Here is a 20,462-nt window from a genome sequence, read left to right as displayed (position 1 = left end):
GTTGCCTCCCTGATGGGCTGGGGATCGAACCTGTAACCCAGGCACGTACCCTTGATCAGGAATGGAACCTATGGCCCTTGATCAGGAATAGAACCCATGGCCCTTCGGTGTGCCGGCCAGCAATCTAACTGCCGAGCCAAACCGGCCAGGGCGCTGCATTCTTTATCACTGCAGTGGGGCCTTTCTGGCGCCTGGGTTTCTACTGGCTGCAGGCCTTTCTTGTGCCTGGGTTTCTGCAGACTGTGGGTCTTTCTGGCGCCTGGGTTTCTATTGGCTGCAGGTCTTTCTGGTGCCTGGGTTTCTGCGGGCTGTGGGTCTTTCTGGCGCCTGGGTTTCTATTGGCTGCAGGTCTTTCTGGCGCCTGGGTTTCTGCGGGCTGTGGGCCTTTCTGGCGCCTGGGTTTCTGCGGGCTGTGGGTCTTTCTGGCGCCTGGGTTTCTATTGGCTGCAGGTCTTTCTGGTGCCTGGGTTTCTGGGGGCTGTGGGTCTCTCTGGCGCCTGGGTTTCTATTGGCTGCAGGTCTTTCTGGTGCCTGGGTTTCTGCGGGCTGTGGGTCTTTTTGGCGCCTGGGTTTCTATTGGCTGCAGGTCTTTCTGGCGCCTGGGTTTCTATTGGCTGCAGGTCTTTCTGGTGCCTGGGTTTCTGCGGGCTGTGGGCCTTTCTGGTGCCTGGGTTTCTGCGGGCTGTGGGCCTTTCTGGCGCCTGGGTTTCTACTGGCTGCGGGTCTTTCTGGCGCCTGGGTTTCTGCGGGCTGTGGGCCTTTCTGGTGCCTGGGTTTCTGCGGGCTGTGGGTCTTTCTGGCGCCTGGGTTTCTATTGGCTGCAGGTCTTTCTGGTGCCTGGGTTTCTGCGGGCTGTGGGTCTTTCTGGTGCCTGGGTTTCTGTGGGCTGTGGGCCTTTCTGGCACCTGGATTTCTACCAGCTGTGGGCCTGCCCCATTCCCTGAGTAGATCTTCTGCCCCAGCCCACCACCTGGACTCCCTCCCCATCTCTTGGTCTAAAATGACTTCCTTGCACAGAAACTTTGGGAACAACACAGGGACTTCTAAGAACAGATTTTGATGGGTGGCAAGGGAAAATAAAATATACCGCACAGGGGTTCAGTCCCATAGACAAGCATGTGTTTTCTGAAATTCCATGTCAGGGCAAAGGGCATTTTTGCCTGGGCAGTAGTTATAGGATCATTTCACTTACATGCAGAATCATGATTAACCTTCGAGAAAGAAGGCAAACGAACCTGTTTCAAATGACCTCCCAGTCAGCCCTACATTTCATGCTTATTCCCACGTGCTCCCTGTGCCAATTTGAAAAATCAATTACCGTTTTAGGACCCCTGTCTCCCTTGGGAGAGGAGAAGCCGACCCTAGGGTAGGTGTTGCACTGCAGCACGTGGAAGGAAGCACACCGTCGCGAACTGTATTTCATCCATGGGGTTCAGTGGCACTTTTCTTTTCTCCCCATCTAGCCAGAACGGAGCGTCCAGGGCTTGTCCTCTCATTTCCCAGAGCGTTCCCTGCACTTGGCAAATAGCAGTGCCATCACTCACCCCTGGGCGGGTGAATCAGTAATTATTTGATTACAGTTCTACAGATAATTTGAAATTTTCAAAGTGGAATTCTCAGTTTGAAAAGCAGGGGCTGGTTAAAATAGCTGGTCATGTGCTCCCAGTATATGGTTCCTGACTCCACTCACCTGTTAGCTTCCCTTCCCATGGAGGTGCCATGTGTGCAGGAGACAGATAACTGTTTACTTTTGAGCATCAGCCTAGACTTCAAGTTACAATAATCTGAAGAGCATTTAAAAAGTACTGTTGCCAGAAAGCCCGCAAACAAACACACGAACAAGACTACTGTTGCTCCTGCTGGACCACAAATCAGTTAAATTCAACTTCCTGGACCATTCCAAATGTCCCCGGTGATTGTCACTACAGCCAGGGTGGACAGCCACTCTCTTTATGGGACTCCATCTTGTTCACAGTAATGGATGACTATTTGTCAGTGGTTTCAACCCCTTCGTGAAACTTGGGCAGATAAGCCTTGACCTTGGAAACTAGAAATATGAAGTTTGTAAAGTGGAAAGAAAGGTCAAAAAGCTTGCCCGGACTGGTTTGGTTCAGCGGTTAGAGTCTTGGCCTGCAGACCCAAGGGTCACGGGTTTGATTCCTGGTCAAGGGCACGTACCTGGGTTGTAGATTCAATCCTTGGCCTCAGGGCCATGTGGGAGGCAACCAATCTACGTGGACACATCAGTGTTTCCCTCTCTCTTCCCTTCCTCCCTCCCTCCCTTCCACTCTATCTAAAAAATCAATGGAAAAAATATCCTCGGGTGAGGATTAACAACAACAACTACAACAACAACAAAAGGTCAAATAGCTCCAAATGCCATTGTTTTGGAGCATGAGATGGGGCTATGGGTTTGATATTTTGCTCACCATAAAAATAATATATATTCATGTTGAATTGCTTCCTCCTCTGAGCTCCACAGTTCTCTGTGCCCCTACCATTCAGGGAATTTATTGAGTAGTGGGCATTTGTTGTTTATTTGCTCCCTGGCCGAGCTGAATTCCTTGAGGTTAACTCCTGGCACCTACCATCTCAAATAGCTTTCCTGCAGTGAATTGTTAAACAAATGAGTAGCACTTGACAGTTTTCATAGTGTTTCTCCTACCGTGGGGTCCCCAAACTCTCTCATCCTTAGCCAAGATTACATGCCTGAGACCGCGAGCATCATTTGTACCAAGCTTCGTGCCTGCCTCTGCTTGGCAGGAGCTCCCTTACATGCCTTCTGTTTTCTGGGCCATCCGAGGAAGGATTTTCCCACCTCTGTGCCTCACCTAGGCATGGTGATTACAGACTCAAATGCCCACCAGGGCTGGGCCCCCAACAAATGGCCAGATGTCAGAGGTGGCAAGCTAGTGAGGGGCCCTGATCAGCTTTAGCCAGTTTCTGTCTTGGGGGACTATAATCCCTGTGTTCTAGCTCTTCCGATTTTCAGGAGAGTTAGAAATCCAGGTGTTTGTAATCTGAGTTTAAATGTTGGCAGCCTGTTGGAGTTTTGGTAGAACATTCTGAGGGCCAGCACTACAGGCCAGACTGAACATGTCAGTAGGCCGAGATGGCCCCTGGTGCCTTGGAGTCACGTGCTTCTAGCTCTTACTGCCTAGCTTGCCCTTCTCTGAGGCAGAGAGAAGCAGAAACCCAGGAAGTATTCAGTGATGACCACATTTGTCCTTGAGGCTCACAGGAAGAGGAGAAGAGAAGAGATCATGTTGGATTCTGGGTAAACTCCTTTTAAGACTTATTTTAAATAAACAGTTTCATCTAGCCCTCTACCTACAATTACTGCTCTGTTGGGTGTCTTCTGTAGTCTTTTTTGTTTTTGTAAACAAGGGAACCCAAACTTGATCATAAAGCAAGTAATTTTAGAGTCACCCTTTCTCTGTGACCAGTAACCAAAGCACTTATAAGTTATTAAGTACACTTTAAAAATGACCCCAGGTAGGCCTTCCAAGGACGGGAACTCAGTGTAGTGCCTGAGCAGAGCCTGGCATGTAGTAGGTGCTCAGTGGATAACTACCGAATGATTGTTGGTATGCTGTACTTTACTAGATCCTATCCTTATTGTCGGCCACTTGGCATGTTTCCTTTTTCTTGTTATTGCACATAGTACTGTGATACGCCTCTTTATCTATGAAGTTTGTACATATTTTAGGTCATTTTCATAGGTGGTACTATTGCCATTTGAGGCAGGGGAATTCCCTGTGGAGGGGTCTGTCTTGTGCACTGGAGGATGTTGAGCAGTATCCATGGTCTCCACCTATACTAGATGCCAGGAGCACCTCCCCTCAGCAATTGTGACAACCATAATGTCTTCAGACACTGCGAAGTGTCCTCAGGAGGCAAAAGGGCTCCCGGTTGAGAACCACTCTGCTAGTGCGGTTTGTGAACTGAAAGATGCCAATGTATTTGGAGATTTTGAACTTTAAAATTATGTTGCTTGGAGAAAATATTTCAGTGAACTGTTGTTTGCTGCCTCCCTCGACTCCCCTGTTTCACCCACTCTCCTTCCCCTGAGATCTCACTGCCCTTTGATTTCCATAGCAGTGCTGTCCTGTAGGGTGGTCTGTGATGGTGACATTGTTCAGTGCCTGCTCTCTTCAGTCCGGCAGCCACTGGCCACATGTCTCTCGGGTACTTGAACAGTGGTCAGTGCAGCTTCAGAATGGACTTTCCACTAGGCTTCTTCTTCTTTTTTTTTTAATCCTCACCCAAAGATATTTTTCTATTTATCTTCAGATAGAGTGGGAGGGAGAGAAAGGGAGAGAGAGAGAGAAACATCAATGTGAAAGAGACACACTGACTGGTTGCCTCCTGCACAACCCAGACCAGGGCTGGGGATGAACTGCAACCGAGGTACGAGCCCTTGATCGGAATCAAACCTGTGACTCATTGGTCCGCGGGCCAATGCTCTTAACTGCTGAGCCAAACCAGCCAGGACCCGTTGGACTTCATTTTAATGAATTTAACTGTAAATAGCCACATGTGGCACCTGGCTGCCACAATGGACAGTGCAGGAAAGTCTCTCTCTGTGGCACCCCAAAATGACCCACCCTTTTGCAAAGTGGCCCTGCTGAAAGTCCAATCACTAGCAAGTTTTGGGGCAACTTCTCCGTGGTTGCTATATGGTTACTATTGAGTTCGGCCCCTTCTTTTGTTACCTTTCAGTATCTCAGGAAAGTTATCTACAGAAAGAAAGCATGACTGAGATATGAAGGAAGCAGGCTGCCCTCCGGCCCTCTGAGCCTGCCTGGAATGTGTTTGCCTATGAATCCTGAGGGACCTGATTTGGGAATTCTGCCTTACAGGAGAGACCCAATGGGAGGAGGCAGTTCTCTCTTAACTCATAACATTCACTTCCTCCTTTTCAAGAGGCTTCCTCCCCACTGGCCTATCTAGATGGGTTTTTCATCTGTCCACCTGCCCCCCCATCCATCTGTCCCTCCCTCCCTTTCTCCCGCCATTCTTTTGTCCATCCTTCTGTTCATCCCTTGTTCATCTATCCATCTATCCGTCCATCCATTTTTCTTTCCATCCTTCTGTTGACCCACCCCCTGATCTAGCCTTTTACCTATCTATCCCTCCACCCATCCCTTTGTCCATCCTTCAGTTCATTCCTCCCTTCTTTTATTCACCCTTTCATGTATTCTTTTCTTTGTCCATCCTTCTATCAGTCCACCACTTCTTCTCTCCCTCCATCCATCCATCTCTCTATCATGCCATCTTTCCAACTGTTTGAGCCTAGTTCACTCCTGCTGTGGGGTCAGGGCCTGTGCTAGGTAGTGGGAGAGGGGAAAGGGCAAGACCTCTGTGATCCTTGACTTTGTGGTATGCAAAGTCTAGTGGGGGCACCTGAAGACACTTGTCCTTCAGTGGAGATTCAGAGCAGAGCAGAATTTTGAGAGCAGAGTAGCCTGGGCTTGTGGTGAGGTAGCCTCTCCAGGGAAAGGGGGCTGTGGACGCTGGGAGCCAGAAGATTAGTTAAGATCATTTCTGGATTTAGAGTACTGTGCTGGATTTTTGGAGGATACAAAGATAAAGGCCATTGTTCTCACAGTCTCATTCTCTGCAGTTGGATTGCCTGGCCATAATGTCCAAAAGCTAGGCAGGTGGACCCTTTGGTCTTTACTTCTCTCATGTCCCTTCTGCCATCCTGAAGCAGAACCTGTCACATGAGATTTGCTTCAGTGAAAGAACTCACAGTAGAGCCCTGATAGAGTGTGCCCTTCATACAAGGGCCCAAACAGTTCTGCACGGGTAATTAAGCAGTTCCCATTAACCTGTGGGTGCTTTTCCATGACAGTACTGAACTCTGCTCAGATGGCTCAGGCTCCAAGGGGCTTGGTCTTGGGGATGTGCATTGACAAATTTGACAGAACAAGTGTATTTCACAAAAATAGCAGGTTAGTTGTTTTAAGTGTTGCTTTCTGTTTTGGAGACAGTTGAGTGTTATGCTTTTAACAACCCAGAGTTCTACCCAGCCAGACCTCTGGTCCAGGACTTCAGGTAGCATCAACAGAGGGGGGAGACCAGGGCACAGTCATAGGCGTCTCTGCAGGGCCAGAGGGGTTTTAAAGATGGGAGAAATTTTTGGAGGGGCCTGGCCTGGGTCCTCCCAGGGAACTGTCTGTAACCCACGTGCACAGTCCTCCTGGAGGGGCACGGCCCAGGTCACCGAGCGCTAGGCTAGCCTTCGCCGGTTCGGGGCCTGCACACGTATTTCAGTGTTAGTACTTGAGAGGCTTAGTGAGGCCATGAATAGATGCAGAAGTTCAGCCAGAGCGGAGGGGTATGGGAGGAAGAACTGTAGTTGGTGCGCCTGTGGTGACATGCTCTGGCTTCGGTCCCCGTACTGTTGTCATGCAGTGTACTTGCTGTGCTCCTTCAGGAGGGAGACTGTGAGCATCTTTCCAGTCGTGAAGACTTTGGAGCTTACTGTTCAGCCACTCCATGAGGCTGCTCTCTCGAGTGTTGTTGCCCTCAGTCCTGCCCTAAGGATGTGTTTCTAACAATTCTTGTGGTTCCATATTAAGCAAAGTGACAGAGTCCCTGCACCAGTGCCTAATCTTTGGGGGGCAGCTGGCAGTGTTACAAGATATCCTGAGGCCAGCCTGGTCGCACCTGGACCACCTCACTCATTCATTTGTTCATGCAGCTGTGTGTCAGTGTGTCAGGCCCTGCTGGGGATGTGGTGAGAAAGGCAACAGACCCCGCTTCTGCCTCCTTGGGGGGGGGGGAGCGGTGTCTCTGGAGCTGGTGTTACAGATCCCTTTATACCCTTGATGAGTTATCCCTTGAACAGGTATGCATTTGAGCAGATACACTGCAGAAGACCTCAACTCAGTGCCTCATGATGGCTCTTGGAAAGGAAGCTATCAGGGTCATGAAGTATGTAGAAATGGTTCCAGACAACCGCTCATGTTCCCGACACTCTTCCATAGTACACCTGAGATGCTGCTGTGTACCTCGCCTTGCTCTAGGGCCTGGTGAATGGCTTCACAGCGGCTCAGGGATCTGGTCCCTCTCACTGCTTCTCTGGCCCAGCGCTCTTCAGGCCTCGTTTCCTGCCCACCCCTCCAGTCCCTCTTCCTGCTATCCACTTTCTCTGCAGCCCCAAAGGTCTTCCTACAAAGCAGATCTAATGAGAGCGTGCCCTGCTCTTTGTCAGGACAGCCTGTGCCTTTGGGGGTGGGGAGAGGCTTCTTTTGGCCATGCCCACCCTCCCCACCTGCATGGGGTCAAAGCAGGTCCTCAGTCCATCATTGTCATCTTCTGCCCTCCCCGGGCAGGTTAGAAGTGGCTTTGGTGCCCCTCTCTTGGGTGGGTCTGAGACCTTGACCACACCGCTGGTGAAATCAGCCCTTCCCCCAGGAGCTGTGCTCTCTACCTGGTGCCTCTTCCCCTGGGCGGGGAGCTGGGAGCAGGCATCCCGAAACTGGACTTGCCGGACTGGCAGCATTTTGCGAATATATGAGGGCAGCATTTTGGGTGTATGTGTAAGCACATTTTTCTGGGGAGGAGATTGACGGCTTATCTCGGGTTCCCAGAGAGATCCAAGACCTAAAAGAACCGCTGTCCCTGCAAGCTTTCTTTTCCTGGCACGTGTTACTTCTCATGAGCTTGATGGATGACTGAGTCTTAGATGTTCAGGCATCCCCCCCCCACAACACCCCATGCCTTTGTTCACGGACTCAGTTGGTGATGTATGCAAAGATGCATCTATAAAGAGTGGAATGCTCATGCCAAAAAAAAAAAAAAAACAGATTAAGTGACTGCTGAAAGTTGTTTTTGAGGGGAGGGCGGGGGGGGCAGTTAATTAATGCAGAAAAGGGTGGGTGAGAAAATCCTTTTGCTCTTACTCTTAGAAGCCTGGTGCAGGACTTTCTGTAACTGGGTATAACATGCAGGGCAGAGCTTGATCTTGGCGCTATTTGCAAAGCTGAAAGTGCGATCACAGAGCCCAGAGGACTGTGATGTTGCCACTGCTGTGCGCTGCTTCTTGTCTGAACAGATGGCCAGAAGCATCCTGGGTCGCCTCCCCCTGTGATGCCATTTCTAAAGAATGTGATTGTTGGGCCTTTTCGCTCCCCTCCAGGCCCATTTTCCTCCCCCATTTCAGTTGAATTTATTTCTTCCATCAATTGTTACTATTTGCCCCCCCAATCTTTCCTTAAAACCTCCCCTTTTAATTTTTAAATATCCCTTCCTGTCCATTACATTCAGTAGTAAGTTAAGAACCAAACTTTTCTAATGCCTTCTATTTGAAAGGACTGTGTTGAGACCCTCACCTAGCATTTGGCCATATTAAAAGTAAGATGGTGTCATCAACTTACTTACCTGTGCTGTTATGGGAGTAATCATTGGAAATTTATCAGGAGGGCAAAGGAGATAAAAAATGATTAAAACACAGAAAATGGTACACATCTGCTTATTATGGTTTCCTGTAGCATCTTCATTTCTAGTGTTTTCCTCGGGGTGGTGGTTCCTGCCTGATCAGCCCTTAGACCTGATTCATTTTTGCTTGAATGTTCCTCCCTGAGGTCAGTGGGGCTGCAGAGAGCTGCTGGGTACCCGAGCAGGCTTCTTCTGAGTGTCCGCTACCCACTCTTGTGGCCAGGACTCACCGCCTTAGGTGTGCAACCTGGAGCTCAGTTTCCTCCTCGGTAAATGGTGGTGGTGATAATGGACCCACCTCTTAAAATTGTGGTGCTGATGAAAGGAAACTCCCCTTGTCTGGCTGATGGCAACCCGGGCATTGCCCGAGGCTGGTAACCACTTTAGTGCTATGGGACCGGCTATGGCCACCAATAGGCATATCCTGGCCTTTCCAAGTACTGCTGACTGCTTCTGAAAGAGACAGTTTCGTGTCACCCACAACCAAAAGCACATTTCATGACAGTGGAGCTGGGAATTTGTGCATCAAAAGCACCAGTTGCATGTAAATAGCTTAACGTGAGGTGCCAGTGAAGTTGGCAATAGCACTGAAGATTTCTGGTCATTTTCTTCTTCTCCTAGTGTTTCATATGACTTGGAATCCTGAAATGTTTCTTCCAAATGTGAATGAAGTACTTACTAGGAACCTCAATGTGTGTGTGTGTGTGTGTGTGTGTGTGTGTGTGTATAACACAGCTTAGTGAAGTGTAATTTACATACCACCCAATTGACCCATTTTCACATAGTTTGATGAGTTTTACTAAAGGTATATAGCTGGTCGACCATCACCATGGTTTCGTTTTAGAACATTCCCATCTCCCATAATTACCCCTACATGTCCCCTTTCCTGCTCCACACCCCAGTGACCACTGATCTGCTTTCTGTCTGTGTATTTTTTTTTTTTTTAATCCTCACCCGAGGACATTTTCCCATTTTTTGTTCAGGTAGAGTGGGAGGGAGAAAGAGGAACAGAGAGAGAGAGAGAGAGAGAGAGAGAGAGAGAGAGAAACATCGACATGAAAGGAACACATCAAGTGGCTGCCACCCGCACGACTGACCAGGGCCGGGGACAAACTGCAACCGAGGTACATGCCCTTAGCGGGAACCGAACCCGGGTCTCCCTGGACCGTAGGCCAACGCTCTAACCGCTGAGCCAAACCGGCCAGGGCTTTGTGTGTATTTTGAAACACCGGCTTTTGTGGTTCCTCCTTGGAAAGGCAGCTTCCAGAAGTCAGACTCTCCTGGGAGTCCTCATTTCTCTGCCCTCCCTGCTGGATAAACTGCAATGTCTTCCTGGTGGCCAGCTTCCCCAAGTCTGGAGCCCAGGGAGGAGGAACCCCTCGGGTTCATCTGGAGGAGATTGGCTAGTAAAGGCTGGTGTGTGCATGGGGTGGGCAGCTGCGGAATATTGGAAGGTCCACTTTGGCATCTTCTTGTGAGGGCCCTCCAGCTTGCACAGACTTTTCTCCCCTAGCACTGTGCGTCCACCATGCTATTCCTAACTCGACAAGCCTGTATTTCCTATGGTGCTGGTAAACAGATCCTGAGCTCTGGTTACTCCTGTCTCTGAAGAGGAAACAATGTAGCCGTCATGCTGCAGCCCAGTCTCTCAGAGGCAGCCCCTCAAGCACAAATCTGCACACGTGCTCATGAGCACATATTCTCTTAAGACAACATCAACCCAAACAGCTCTACAGCTGCCGTAGACATAGATTTGGTGGAAGCTACACTCGCCATGGATCAGGTCCCGTCTGTGGCTCACCCTGTGTATGCAGTGGAGCACCTGCTGGGGCAGGTCAGAGCTGGAGGAGGCAGGCGCCATTCTAGCCCACAAGTAACAAACACTAGGGAACATGCGACGTCAACAGATAACCACTTAGAGCTTTCCTTATAGTTTTAATACATGTCCTGGGAGGAGAGAAAAACTGCTGAGGCTGGCCAAAGGAAGGACCTGCTTACTTCCCACTGGGGTAGGCTGGCGCTGGGCAGGAGGAGTCTGGGCCACATCTGGGAAGACACCTAAGCATCTGAACAGTAATCAAGGGAAGGGAGCACGGCAAAGGGAAAGAACCAGTCCCCTTTGGGCCATAGTGGCTTTGTGGGTTGCTGGGAATGCAGAGGGACCAAAGGGGGGGTGGGGAGCAAAAACTTCCCTGCCTGAGGTTTTCTGGTCTTAGAAACTTGGCTCTTTATGGTCCCCACTAGGGGCTTGCAGAAGATGGTTCTCAGGCCAGATATTTCTAAAGTGCTCTCAGTCTCAGCTGGCGGATTTTGCTGTGATCCTGCATGGATTCAAGCAACTGTAGGATTAGGTGAGAGCCCGGAGCTGTGCTGTCCGGTGCAGTAGCCAGAGCCACATGGGAGACTGAATGGTCGAGTCGTGGTGAGTCCAAAATGAGATGGACCGTAAGTGTCAAGCCATGCCGGATCTCAAACATTTCAGACAAAAAGGGATGCAAGATATACTCCTGTGTATAATTTGTATAATCATTACATGTTAAATTGATAGTTTTTTTTTTAATATATCGCGTCTGATAAAATACATTATTAAACTTAATTTCACCTGTTTGTTCTTACTCTGTGAAGTGTGGCTACTAGAAAATTTTGAAATAAGTTTGTGGCTCTTACTGTATTTTTATTGGATAGCACTGCCCTAGAAGATTCTCTTTACCAACTGGGCCGAAGTGTGTCTTTAGGTTACTCTAAGTTGTGTCGTTAGAGCTTATGTGTGGAAATGAAGAAAGTGTTTTCAGGACTGGGTACTTGATGAGGAATTCCTGTTCTGTTATTTTGGTGACAGAGGGACTCTGCTGGTGACGTGGTTTCCAGTATCATCATATTGGATATTACGATTTCAGCATATGAATTTGGGGGCACACAGACATGCAGCCCCTAGCAGCTACCCTCTACTGTGTTATCTGTTTTTGACTGACAGGCAGCGGTTAGAGAAAGGGCAGTGGAGGGTCCTGCGAGAAGCTTACAGGACGAGCTTGGAATGGGTGCACGTGACCTCTGCCTCACAGCCCATTGGTTAGAGCCCTGTGCATGAAGCTGCCCGTGAAGCTGGAGAGTGTGGTACATGTGCCGTAGGCTTGCCCTGGCCTTTTGTTTGTTTGTTTTGATAAAGAAAGTATGTTAAGAACCAATGTTTATACTTTTCTCTCTGCTCTCACCATCTGCTGCCCACCTCTAATTTTCTGCCATTTGGTATAGCTAATGGCAGATAGTCCAGGCCCCTGAGCCTGGCTGAGAGGGAGGGCATGGTCTCTCCACACTGGACTGCCACCCACTGCTCTTCCCAGCCTCTCTGGCCCTGAAGCCTCCCCAGTGGCTGTCTGTAGTTGGCAGAGTGATGACTTCCCAAGATGCCCATGTCCTGGTTAGCCCTGGAACTGGTGACGATGTTACCTTACATGGCAGAAGGGACTTTGCAGATGTATCTAACCAATGGATCTTGTGATGAGGAGATTATTCTGAATTCGTCAAGTGAGCCCAACGTAATCACAAGGGTCTTTGTGAGCGGAAGAGGGAGGCAGGAGAGGGAGAACCAGAGACGTGGCCTCCTGAGAAACCCAGCTGGCCATGGCTGCCTTTTTTTTTATCCTCACCCGAGGACATTTTTTTTTTTCATTTTTTGTTCAGGTAGAGTGGGAGGGAGAGAGAGGAACAGAGAGAGAGAGAGAGAAACATCGATGTGAAAGAAACACATCGAGTGGCTGCCACCCGCACAACCAACCAGGGCCGGGGACAAACTGCAACCGAGGTACGTGCCCTTAGCGGGAACCGAACCCGGGTCTCTCAGGACCGCAGGCCGACGCTCTAACCGCTGAGCCAAACCGGCCAGGGCCATGGCTGCCTTTGAAGGTGGAGAAAGCTGCCGTGGAATGTAGGCAGTCTTGAGAAGCTGGGAAGGGCAAGAGAACGGATTCTCCTCTAAAGCCTCTGAAAGAAACATAGCCTTACTGACACTTTGGTTTTAGTTCAGAGAAAGCAACCATTACTTCTGATCTTCAGAGCTGTAAGATAAGTCTGCGTTGTTTAAAGCCAACAAGTTTCTGGTACTCTATTACAGTGGCAAATGGAAACTCGTACAATCTGAAGCAAGTCTACTAGGGCAGTGAGAGGGAGGCAGGAAGGGCAGTGGATGGAGCTGGTCTCTGTGCAGTAACCGAAGAGGCTGTCCCAGCTGACGTAACCCTGTGAGGTTTGTCTGATCATCCCCATTTTCAAGATTAGGAGACTGAGCTCTAGAGAGAGATGATTTCATGGCAGTACATGGCTCCCTTGGAACTGGCACTCATCAAAGTGGCCCAGTGCTACTTCTAAAAGAGCCCTGCAGGATGCAACAGGCGAAGGGAATGAAAAGAAGCCTAGTGTTGGTGCCATGCATCATTCTCTCCGTTCTTGTGGACCCAAACTGATGAGAATTCAAAATGTATTCACTTTCTCTGCTGAGGCCAAGAAGTCATTTTGTTAAGGGGAAAACCGGCAATGGGAATATCTCTGAGTGGGGTTTGGGGCAGGGCAAGTGGGTGACTCTCCTGGTTGATGTTGCTCAGATGGAGAGATGGAGTGAGACCAGTGACAGCGGACCCAGAGGCCTTAAGATACAATATTAGAGCATGCTTTGAAGTGTGGGAACAGTGGGTACTCTGCTTATCAGTTCATTGCTTACCATGTTTTCCCAACTCCCCCACATTCTGAAAATGCTCTTCAATTTACTCTGTACTCCCTACCGACTTGTTCCTTGAAAGTAAAGCATGCTTGTGCCATATGGATTTATTCTGATTCCTTGAACAAATGTGTTAAAGATATCCCCAGAGGGTGATGAAAAAGACCATCACTTATTTCACTGGTAGGCATGTATGCTAATGGTCAAGCGTTTACTGTGAGCTCACATTCATTCTTTACACTAAAAAGCAGAAAATTGGAACATGCCTAAATGGATGACTTGAGGTGCCTGGTAAATAAATTATGGTTTACTGCGCACAATGGAAGGTTCCAGCATGGTGGAAAGTGCTGCTGACAAAGGGTTAAAGGGCTTGAAGAAACACACAAGTGAAAGAAATCAGTGTATGAAATTGTATCTGGTATGATATCAGCTGTGGATATGTATAGGAAACAGAAGGAGAGAAAATAAGCTAAAGTATGAATTCAGGGTTTAGGGATTGTGACTTTATCTCCTTTTCTTCTTACTTTACTGTCTGGATTTTTTACATTAAATTTAAGTTATGGAGAAAGGAGCTTCACATCCTTGACCTTGTAAATTTACTTCTGGGAATCTTTCGAAAAAAGTGATTATAAATACAGATTATGAGCTTTATATGCAGAGATGTTCCTTTCATCGTAGTTTTTAAATTGGGATATAATTTGCATGTTCAATGGAATTCACCATTTAAAGTGTAGAGTTGATTCATTTTTAGTATATTCACAAAGTTGTGCAGCTATCACTATTATCTAGTTCCAGAACATTTTTTTATCACCCCCAAAGGAAGCTCCCCATACCCATTAGCACTCACTCCCTTTCCCACTCTCCCCTAGCCCCTAGTAACCACTGGTCTATCTCTTTATGGATTTGCCTATTTTGGACATTTCTTATAGGTGGAACCACACAGCATGTGGCCTTCTGTATCTGACTTTTTTAACTCAGCACAGTGACTTCAAGGTCCTTCCATGTTGTAGCAGGTGTCAGTACTTTATTCTTTTTATGGCTGAAGATTATTCCATTGTATGGATAGGCCATGTTTTATATATCCATTCATCAGTTGATGGCCCGTAGATTTTTTCACCTTTCGGCTGTTGTGAGTAATGCTGGTATAGACATTCTTTTGTGTGGGCACGTTTCCATTTCTACTGGATATACACCTAGGCATAGAACTGCTGGGTCATATGGAATCTTTGTTTAACTCTTTAAGAAATCGCTGCACTGTTTTCCACAACAGCTCTCGTGAATATTTATACTAGTAGAAATTAGAAAAGAATGTAGCTGTCAATAGTAGGAGAGTGCTTAGGTAAATTAGATTAATCCCCTTAGCAGAGTGTTCATAAAAATGCAAGTTATTTATGCCTAGACTTTATTCCTAAACTGAACTGGGGCTGGTGGATACACTTCCAAAGTGGTTGACTCATATGGCTGGCTGTTGGTGCCAGCTGTTGGCAGGAGGCCTCAGGTCTTCTCCATGTAGGTCCCTTCGTTGGGCTGCTTGAGTGTCTTTACAGCATGGGGCTGGTTTCCCTCAGAGCCAGCCATCCAAGAGAACAAGGTGGAAGCAAGGTGTCTTTTATGACTTTACCTTGGAGGCCACACACTGTTCTTTCCACAGTGTCCTGTTGGTTACACAGATCAGCCCTGTTCAGTGTGGGAGGGGACTACAAGGACACTAACACCAGGAGGCAAGAAGCATTGGGAGCCATCTTTGAAGCAGGCGAGTGTATTGCACAGTGTGACAGATAAATCCAGTGAATGGGCTTATGGGCTCCTCCCTGCTGTCAGCCGCCCCCTTTCTGCATTGGATCCTTGCCCTTGCCCTCTAGTTTACCACATGAAATCCTGCTGTTACCTGCTTTTGGCACTAGGCCACCGGCACACCATTGCCACGGCGTATTTTACCTTCTGTACATGTCTTGATACTGACTCTCATTCCTTAAAAGCATATGTTTAAAATTAAGATATTCCGATCGGTGCCATTCTGATGGTGTCCATCAATTTCTAAATGTTGCTGGAGAGACAAAGCCTTGTTGACAAACCAGTTTGGGGGAGTAACGTGTTTAGCATTTATAGTGGTCTTGTGGGGTTTGGCCGTGGCCATGGTGTCTCACTTTCCTTGGACCAGGAACTTGTGGGAGGATTTGAGTTAGTGAAATTTAGGTTATTGGCTTCCCATGCATGCTAGTCAGTGTGCGTTTATAGAGACTACCGAATACATAGCTGCCCGAATTCAGACAATTATAGGCGTGGCCCGTTTTATACAAGAGCTGTCTTGTCAATCAGCGTGATCATGGGGTGTGGGGAAGAGGGGAGTTCTACTTAAAGAAGCCCATCTGGAAACCTTTCCTTTATCTATCTGTGTCAAACCAAGGATTTTAATCAGCTTTACTTCAAGGAGAGAGGTCTGCAGACAACATGCTTTTGTTGTTTTTCTCCAAAAAAAAAAAAAGACCCTTTGCAGTCTTGATTCCTATTGTATCTGGCGCCCGGGAAGTATTCAGTGGAAATCTCCTCGTGTTGTTACCACGCCTGTCTGGATTTCTGCATTTGGTCAATAGTTAATATTTAACTTTTTACCTTATGATAACTGGTCATAGAAAGATTCCTTTTTGACTAGATGGAAGCTGCAATGGATGGAAAGTTGGGAGGGGGACCATTTTGCAGGGAATGAGAACAAAGCAGAGCTGCTGTCCTGTTGTGGAAGAGCCGCATTCCGCTGTCATCAGCTCATTAAACATACTGCTTGGAAGAAGATGCTTGTCTTACCTGTTTTGTAACTTTCAATATCTGTTTTCGCTGGTATTTAAAGTTGCACTTTGAGATAGCAGTGCTTTAACTGTGAGTGTACTGATATTGTTTCTGATTATTACTTAGGCAAAGCCAGTGACTTCATTTTCCATCCAAAAGTTGGGGCAAAACCTGTCAATTAGATAAGATAATATATAACTTCATATTAAGACCTGATTTTAGAGTCGATTCAGCAGTCACCCCAAATTGACCCGATTTTCAAATTTGTTCTTATAATTTTATTTTGCAGGATAACAAAGCCATTGACCTTTGCCGATTGTGTTGGGGATGAACTTCCTTTAGGATGGGAAACTGTATATGATAAACAAATTGGAATTTATTACATGGACCACATCAATAGTAAGTAGAGCGCCACATTGGAGTTATTACATGTGAATGAGTTTTCATGTTGATCTCAAGGATGCTAAAAACTCTTTTTTGTAGAGCAATGCCATCTTTACTAACCGTTGCAGCATTCAGCTGGATTTTCCTTTTCTTTCCTTTTTTTTTTTAATCAACCAAGGACATTTTTGCATTCATCTTCAGATAGAGCAGGAGGGAGAGAGGGAGGAAGAGAGAGAGAGAGAAACATCGACGTGAGAGAGACACATCCAGTGGCTGCCACCCACACGACCCCAACCAGGGCCGGGGACAAACTGCAACCAAGGTACATGCCCTTAGCAGGAACCGAACCCGGGTCTCTCTGGACCGTGGGCTGATGCTCTAACCGCTGACCCTAACTGGCCAGGGCTGAATTTTATCGATGTAACCTGAAGTTTTCTTTAGCTGAGTTCTTTAAAAATTGAAGCAGTTATGCAGCTCAGGACTGCATGGTGTGTGTTTCATGGAGGCTTTTCATATCTAACAGAAGGAATACATTTCCCGGGCAGTTTGGAACTAGAAATACCTCTCGCAATGAGAAGGTTGGTTATTGCAAAGTGGAGCTTACATGTTCTTGGAATGATGAACTGCTCAAGTAGTTCCCTGAACTTCATTTTGGCTTATATATTTCACTTGAACACACCAAACCTTCTCGGTCTCTGTGAAGGGAGCAAATGGTGTAAGGACTACAGCTAATGGAGGGGGCCTTGACTGTGCCCACCTTCTTCATGCAACTGTTTAGAGCAGTGGTTCTCACTGGGTCTGATTTTGCCTCCCAGGGACACTTGGTAGCGTCTGGCAATACTTGATTGTCACACACGGCAGGCAGAGGTGCTCCTGGCACTTAGTGGGTAGAGGCCAGGGGCACTGCTGAACCTCCTACAATGCACAGGACGGCCCTGCAAGAGAGTGAGCTGACCCCAGATGTCAGTCATGCCGAGGGCGACACGCCCTGCTTCACAGACCCATTTCCTTCTAGTGCTGTTCTCCACCCTCCCTCTTGGCTTTCCGTGTCTTCATTAGCCTTCCTCGACAGGGACTCATTCATCTGGGGATCCATTTCTCTCTCAGGCCCACACTTCCCCACTCTCCCTCATTTTCATTCTAGTGTTTCTGTCATTGACATCTTGCACTACTGGGGACATGAAGCATGGCCTCCCCTTATTGTGTTTCTGTCCTCTGGTTTGTTAACTTCAGGGCACACAGGGAGGGCCTGAAGTTGCACCATGCCCGCCGCAGGAGTGACTTTGAAGCTTTTTCTTCACTCTGGTCCCATGGGTCTTCATGTCCCCTTAGCGTGATGGGCCCAGGTTGGTGCCGTTAGGGCTGATTCCTTCATTGTTACCCACCTCCTGAATGGCAACCTGAGTGGTCCCCCCGGTATTTCATCAGAAACTAATACCGAATAATATTGAATATAAACTATAATTGAAAAATAACAAAACACAGAAACAGTTCAGATGCACATCATTCCCTGAGGGTTAGGGTTTTTGTCAATTCTTCTGGATTAGATAGTCAAACAAGAAAGAAACAAGCTCATTTGTCACATTAAAACCTTAAAAATATTAATATGCATGGTGTTTATTCAAAGTATACATAAAAATGGTCTAATCTAAAGAATCATGAATTCACTCATATTTTCTTCAGTTACAATGGAAGAACAACAAAAAAATGAGTTCTAGAAATTATATTCCTGTTAAATGCATTATATTCCTCTTAAATATATTTCTCTTATATTCCTTTTCAATGAACAACAGTTTTTTAAATAGTTGTTTTCTTTTCCCTTTCAGGAGTGTTCTAACTCTATTTATTGAAATTTAACTTTATGTTCATTGAATCAGATGATAAAAAATTTGAGCTAAAAAAAAAAAAAAGAAAAGAAAAAGAAACCTGAATGGCTAGGCTTCCTGTGTCAGTCCTGGGGCAGTGCAGTTTCTGATACGTGTGGCATCCTAATGTAGCTCTTACCCAAAGGTTGGACACTCGGGACAGGTACTGCCCCAGCCTCCCAGGCAGGGATCTGGGTAGCAAGAGGGCTTCCAGGTGGATCCACCACCCTGGCTGACCCAGTACCTCGAGTCTGTGTGTGTTTGGGGTGTCTGCCCATCTGAGCTTGCTTTCCCAGCTGCTGGTGGGAGCTCCCACAAGTGAAAGCAGCTCCCACAGGTGAAAGCAGCTCCCACAGGTAAGGGCCATTCCCACAGGTGAAGGCAGCTCCCACAGGTGAGGGCAGTTCCCACAGGTGAGGGCCACTCCCACAAGTGAGGGCCATTCCCACAGGGGAGAGCCACTCCCACAGGGCCGGGCCACTCCCACAGGTGAGGGCAGTTCCCACAGGATAGAGCCACTCCCACATGGGAGAGCCACTCCCACATGTAAGGGCAGTTCCCACAGTGAAGGCCACTCCCACAGGGGAGGGCTACTCAGCCAGGTCGCAGAGCTCTGGGCCTGCGCACACGAGGCTTCATCACCTGGGGCCAGAGGGGATGACTGAACAGTATAGGCATCTGCCTTACACAACTTTTCTGGAAAGTCTGCCTGCCTGCCGCTGTGGCTGGGACCTGTTCTGGCTCGTGTCTCATAAACTCAGCTCCCTCATCCCTCCGTGCCCCTGGCTCGTCTGCGTGCTGAGTCACAGCGAGTGGTAGAGAGTACTTCTCTGTTCTGGCCTCTCTGTAGGCCCTGGGGATGCAGGAAAGTGAGACCCAATCTCCACCCTCAAGGACGAGATGGGACACTAGACATTAAGGACTTTCTTAATGCCAGCTTGAGCATAACTGGGACGAGCCAGCACCATGGGGCATGCGGGTCACACCACCTCTTCCCTCTGGGAACTTCAGAAAACCCACCTCCTCTTTGCTTCCTCAGGAACAAGAAAGGTTATTATTGTAACAATTTGTACATCAGGGGCCAAAGACCCCATTCCAGAAAACTTGTTCCTGAGAACCCAACTCTTGATAGCACAGCTTTCAAAAGGCACAGGACCTGAGGAGGCAGTTGTGTGAAATTGGACTGCAGGTCGACAGTGAGGAGAGGGACCCGAGGTACCCTGTGTTGACCACCATCCAGGTGCTTAGGACCCTCCGGCGCAGTGGACAGAGTGTGAACAATGTCAGTGGCCCAGCGGGTCTCACAGCTCAATAAATGTCCGAGGCGCCAGGCAGTTACAAACTGGTGACTGTATTGCCCCAGGCCTGCTGAATCTGAACTTGGGGGTGAGGGTAATACCCTACTTTTTGTTGATTTTCCCCATGTGAGCTTTAAGGCCTAGAGAGGCTTTCTAGGAGGGCTATGGGGTAGCAGTGTGAAGGGTGGTGGTGAGGGGTATTGACAGGAGGGGGTTTAAAAGAAGAACTTACTTGAAACATTCTAGCAATCACTCAGGTGTGGTAAAGTAAACCAGACATAAAATGTACGTTTTTCACCATTTTGAGGTGAAATGCACAGAACATGAAATGAACAAGATAAAGTGTACAATTCAGTGAATTTCGTCCCTTCACACCATTGTACAACTACCACCTCTCTCTAGTTCCAGGACATTTCATCGCCCCAAGGTAAAACCCCAAACCCATGAGCATCACTCCCCATTTACTCTAAACCACCAGTCTCCTTTCCATCCCTATGGACTTGCCTGTTCTGGGCATTTCATAGACATGAAACCACATATTATGTGATGTTTTGTGTCTGGCTTCTTTCATCATGATGATTTTGAGGTTCAATCACGCTGTGGCATGTGTCAGAACTTCATTCCTTTTCATGGCTGAGTATTATTCCATCATGGATAGATTACACTTTTTCATCCATTCATCACTAGATGATGGAATTAGGGTTGTGATAGTGCTGCTCAAGCACCTATTACAAGGATTATTTTGCATATTTGTTTAGGATTTGGTTAGGGGATTTGACCAGCCTTTCTCTCCTATGCACTCTCTCTTACTTTGTTTTGGCTGCCAGCAGCCAGCATGTGTTTATTAATATGTCAACATTATAACAGAGCCACCATAGCCTGGGGACTGTACATTTGGAACAGGGACACTACGTTCCAGTTTTCACTTCTGCTGAGACCTCCACTAGTAGAGTCATTGCCTGAAGAGAGTTA

At 47.7% G+C, this 20,462-nt stretch overlaps 1 protein-coding gene across 3 annotated transcripts in view; it reads left to right on the top strand.

Moving 5' to 3' along the window:
- WWC3 (WWC family member 3) overlaps positions 1 to 20,462 on the top strand; it is a 102,022-nt gene that overhangs the window by 18,093 nt on the left and 63,467 nt on the right. For 2 of the 3 annotated variants that reach the window (XM_036271624.1, XM_036271623.1), the window contains exon 1: positions 16,238 to 16,342. In XM_036271624.1, the coding sequence (XP_036127517.1) occupies positions 16,327 to 16,342 (16 nt within the window). In that variant the 5' untranslated portion in view covers positions 16,238 to 16,326. Of the gene's footprint in view, positions 1 to 16,232; positions 16,343 to 20,462 lie in introns of those variants that run through there. The other variant, XM_036271622.1, reaches the window with a different exon arrangement.

This window comes from Molossus molossus, unplaced genomic scaffold (assembly GCF_014108415.1).
Source record: "Molossus molossus isolate mMolMol1 unplaced genomic scaffold, mMolMol1.p scaffold_m16_p_2, whole genome shotgun sequence".
NCBI lineage: Eukaryota > Metazoa > Chordata > Mammalia > Chiroptera > Molossidae > Molossus > Molossus molossus.
Note: the sequence above shows the minus strand (reverse complement) of the source record. Positions and strands in the feature narration are given on the sequence as shown.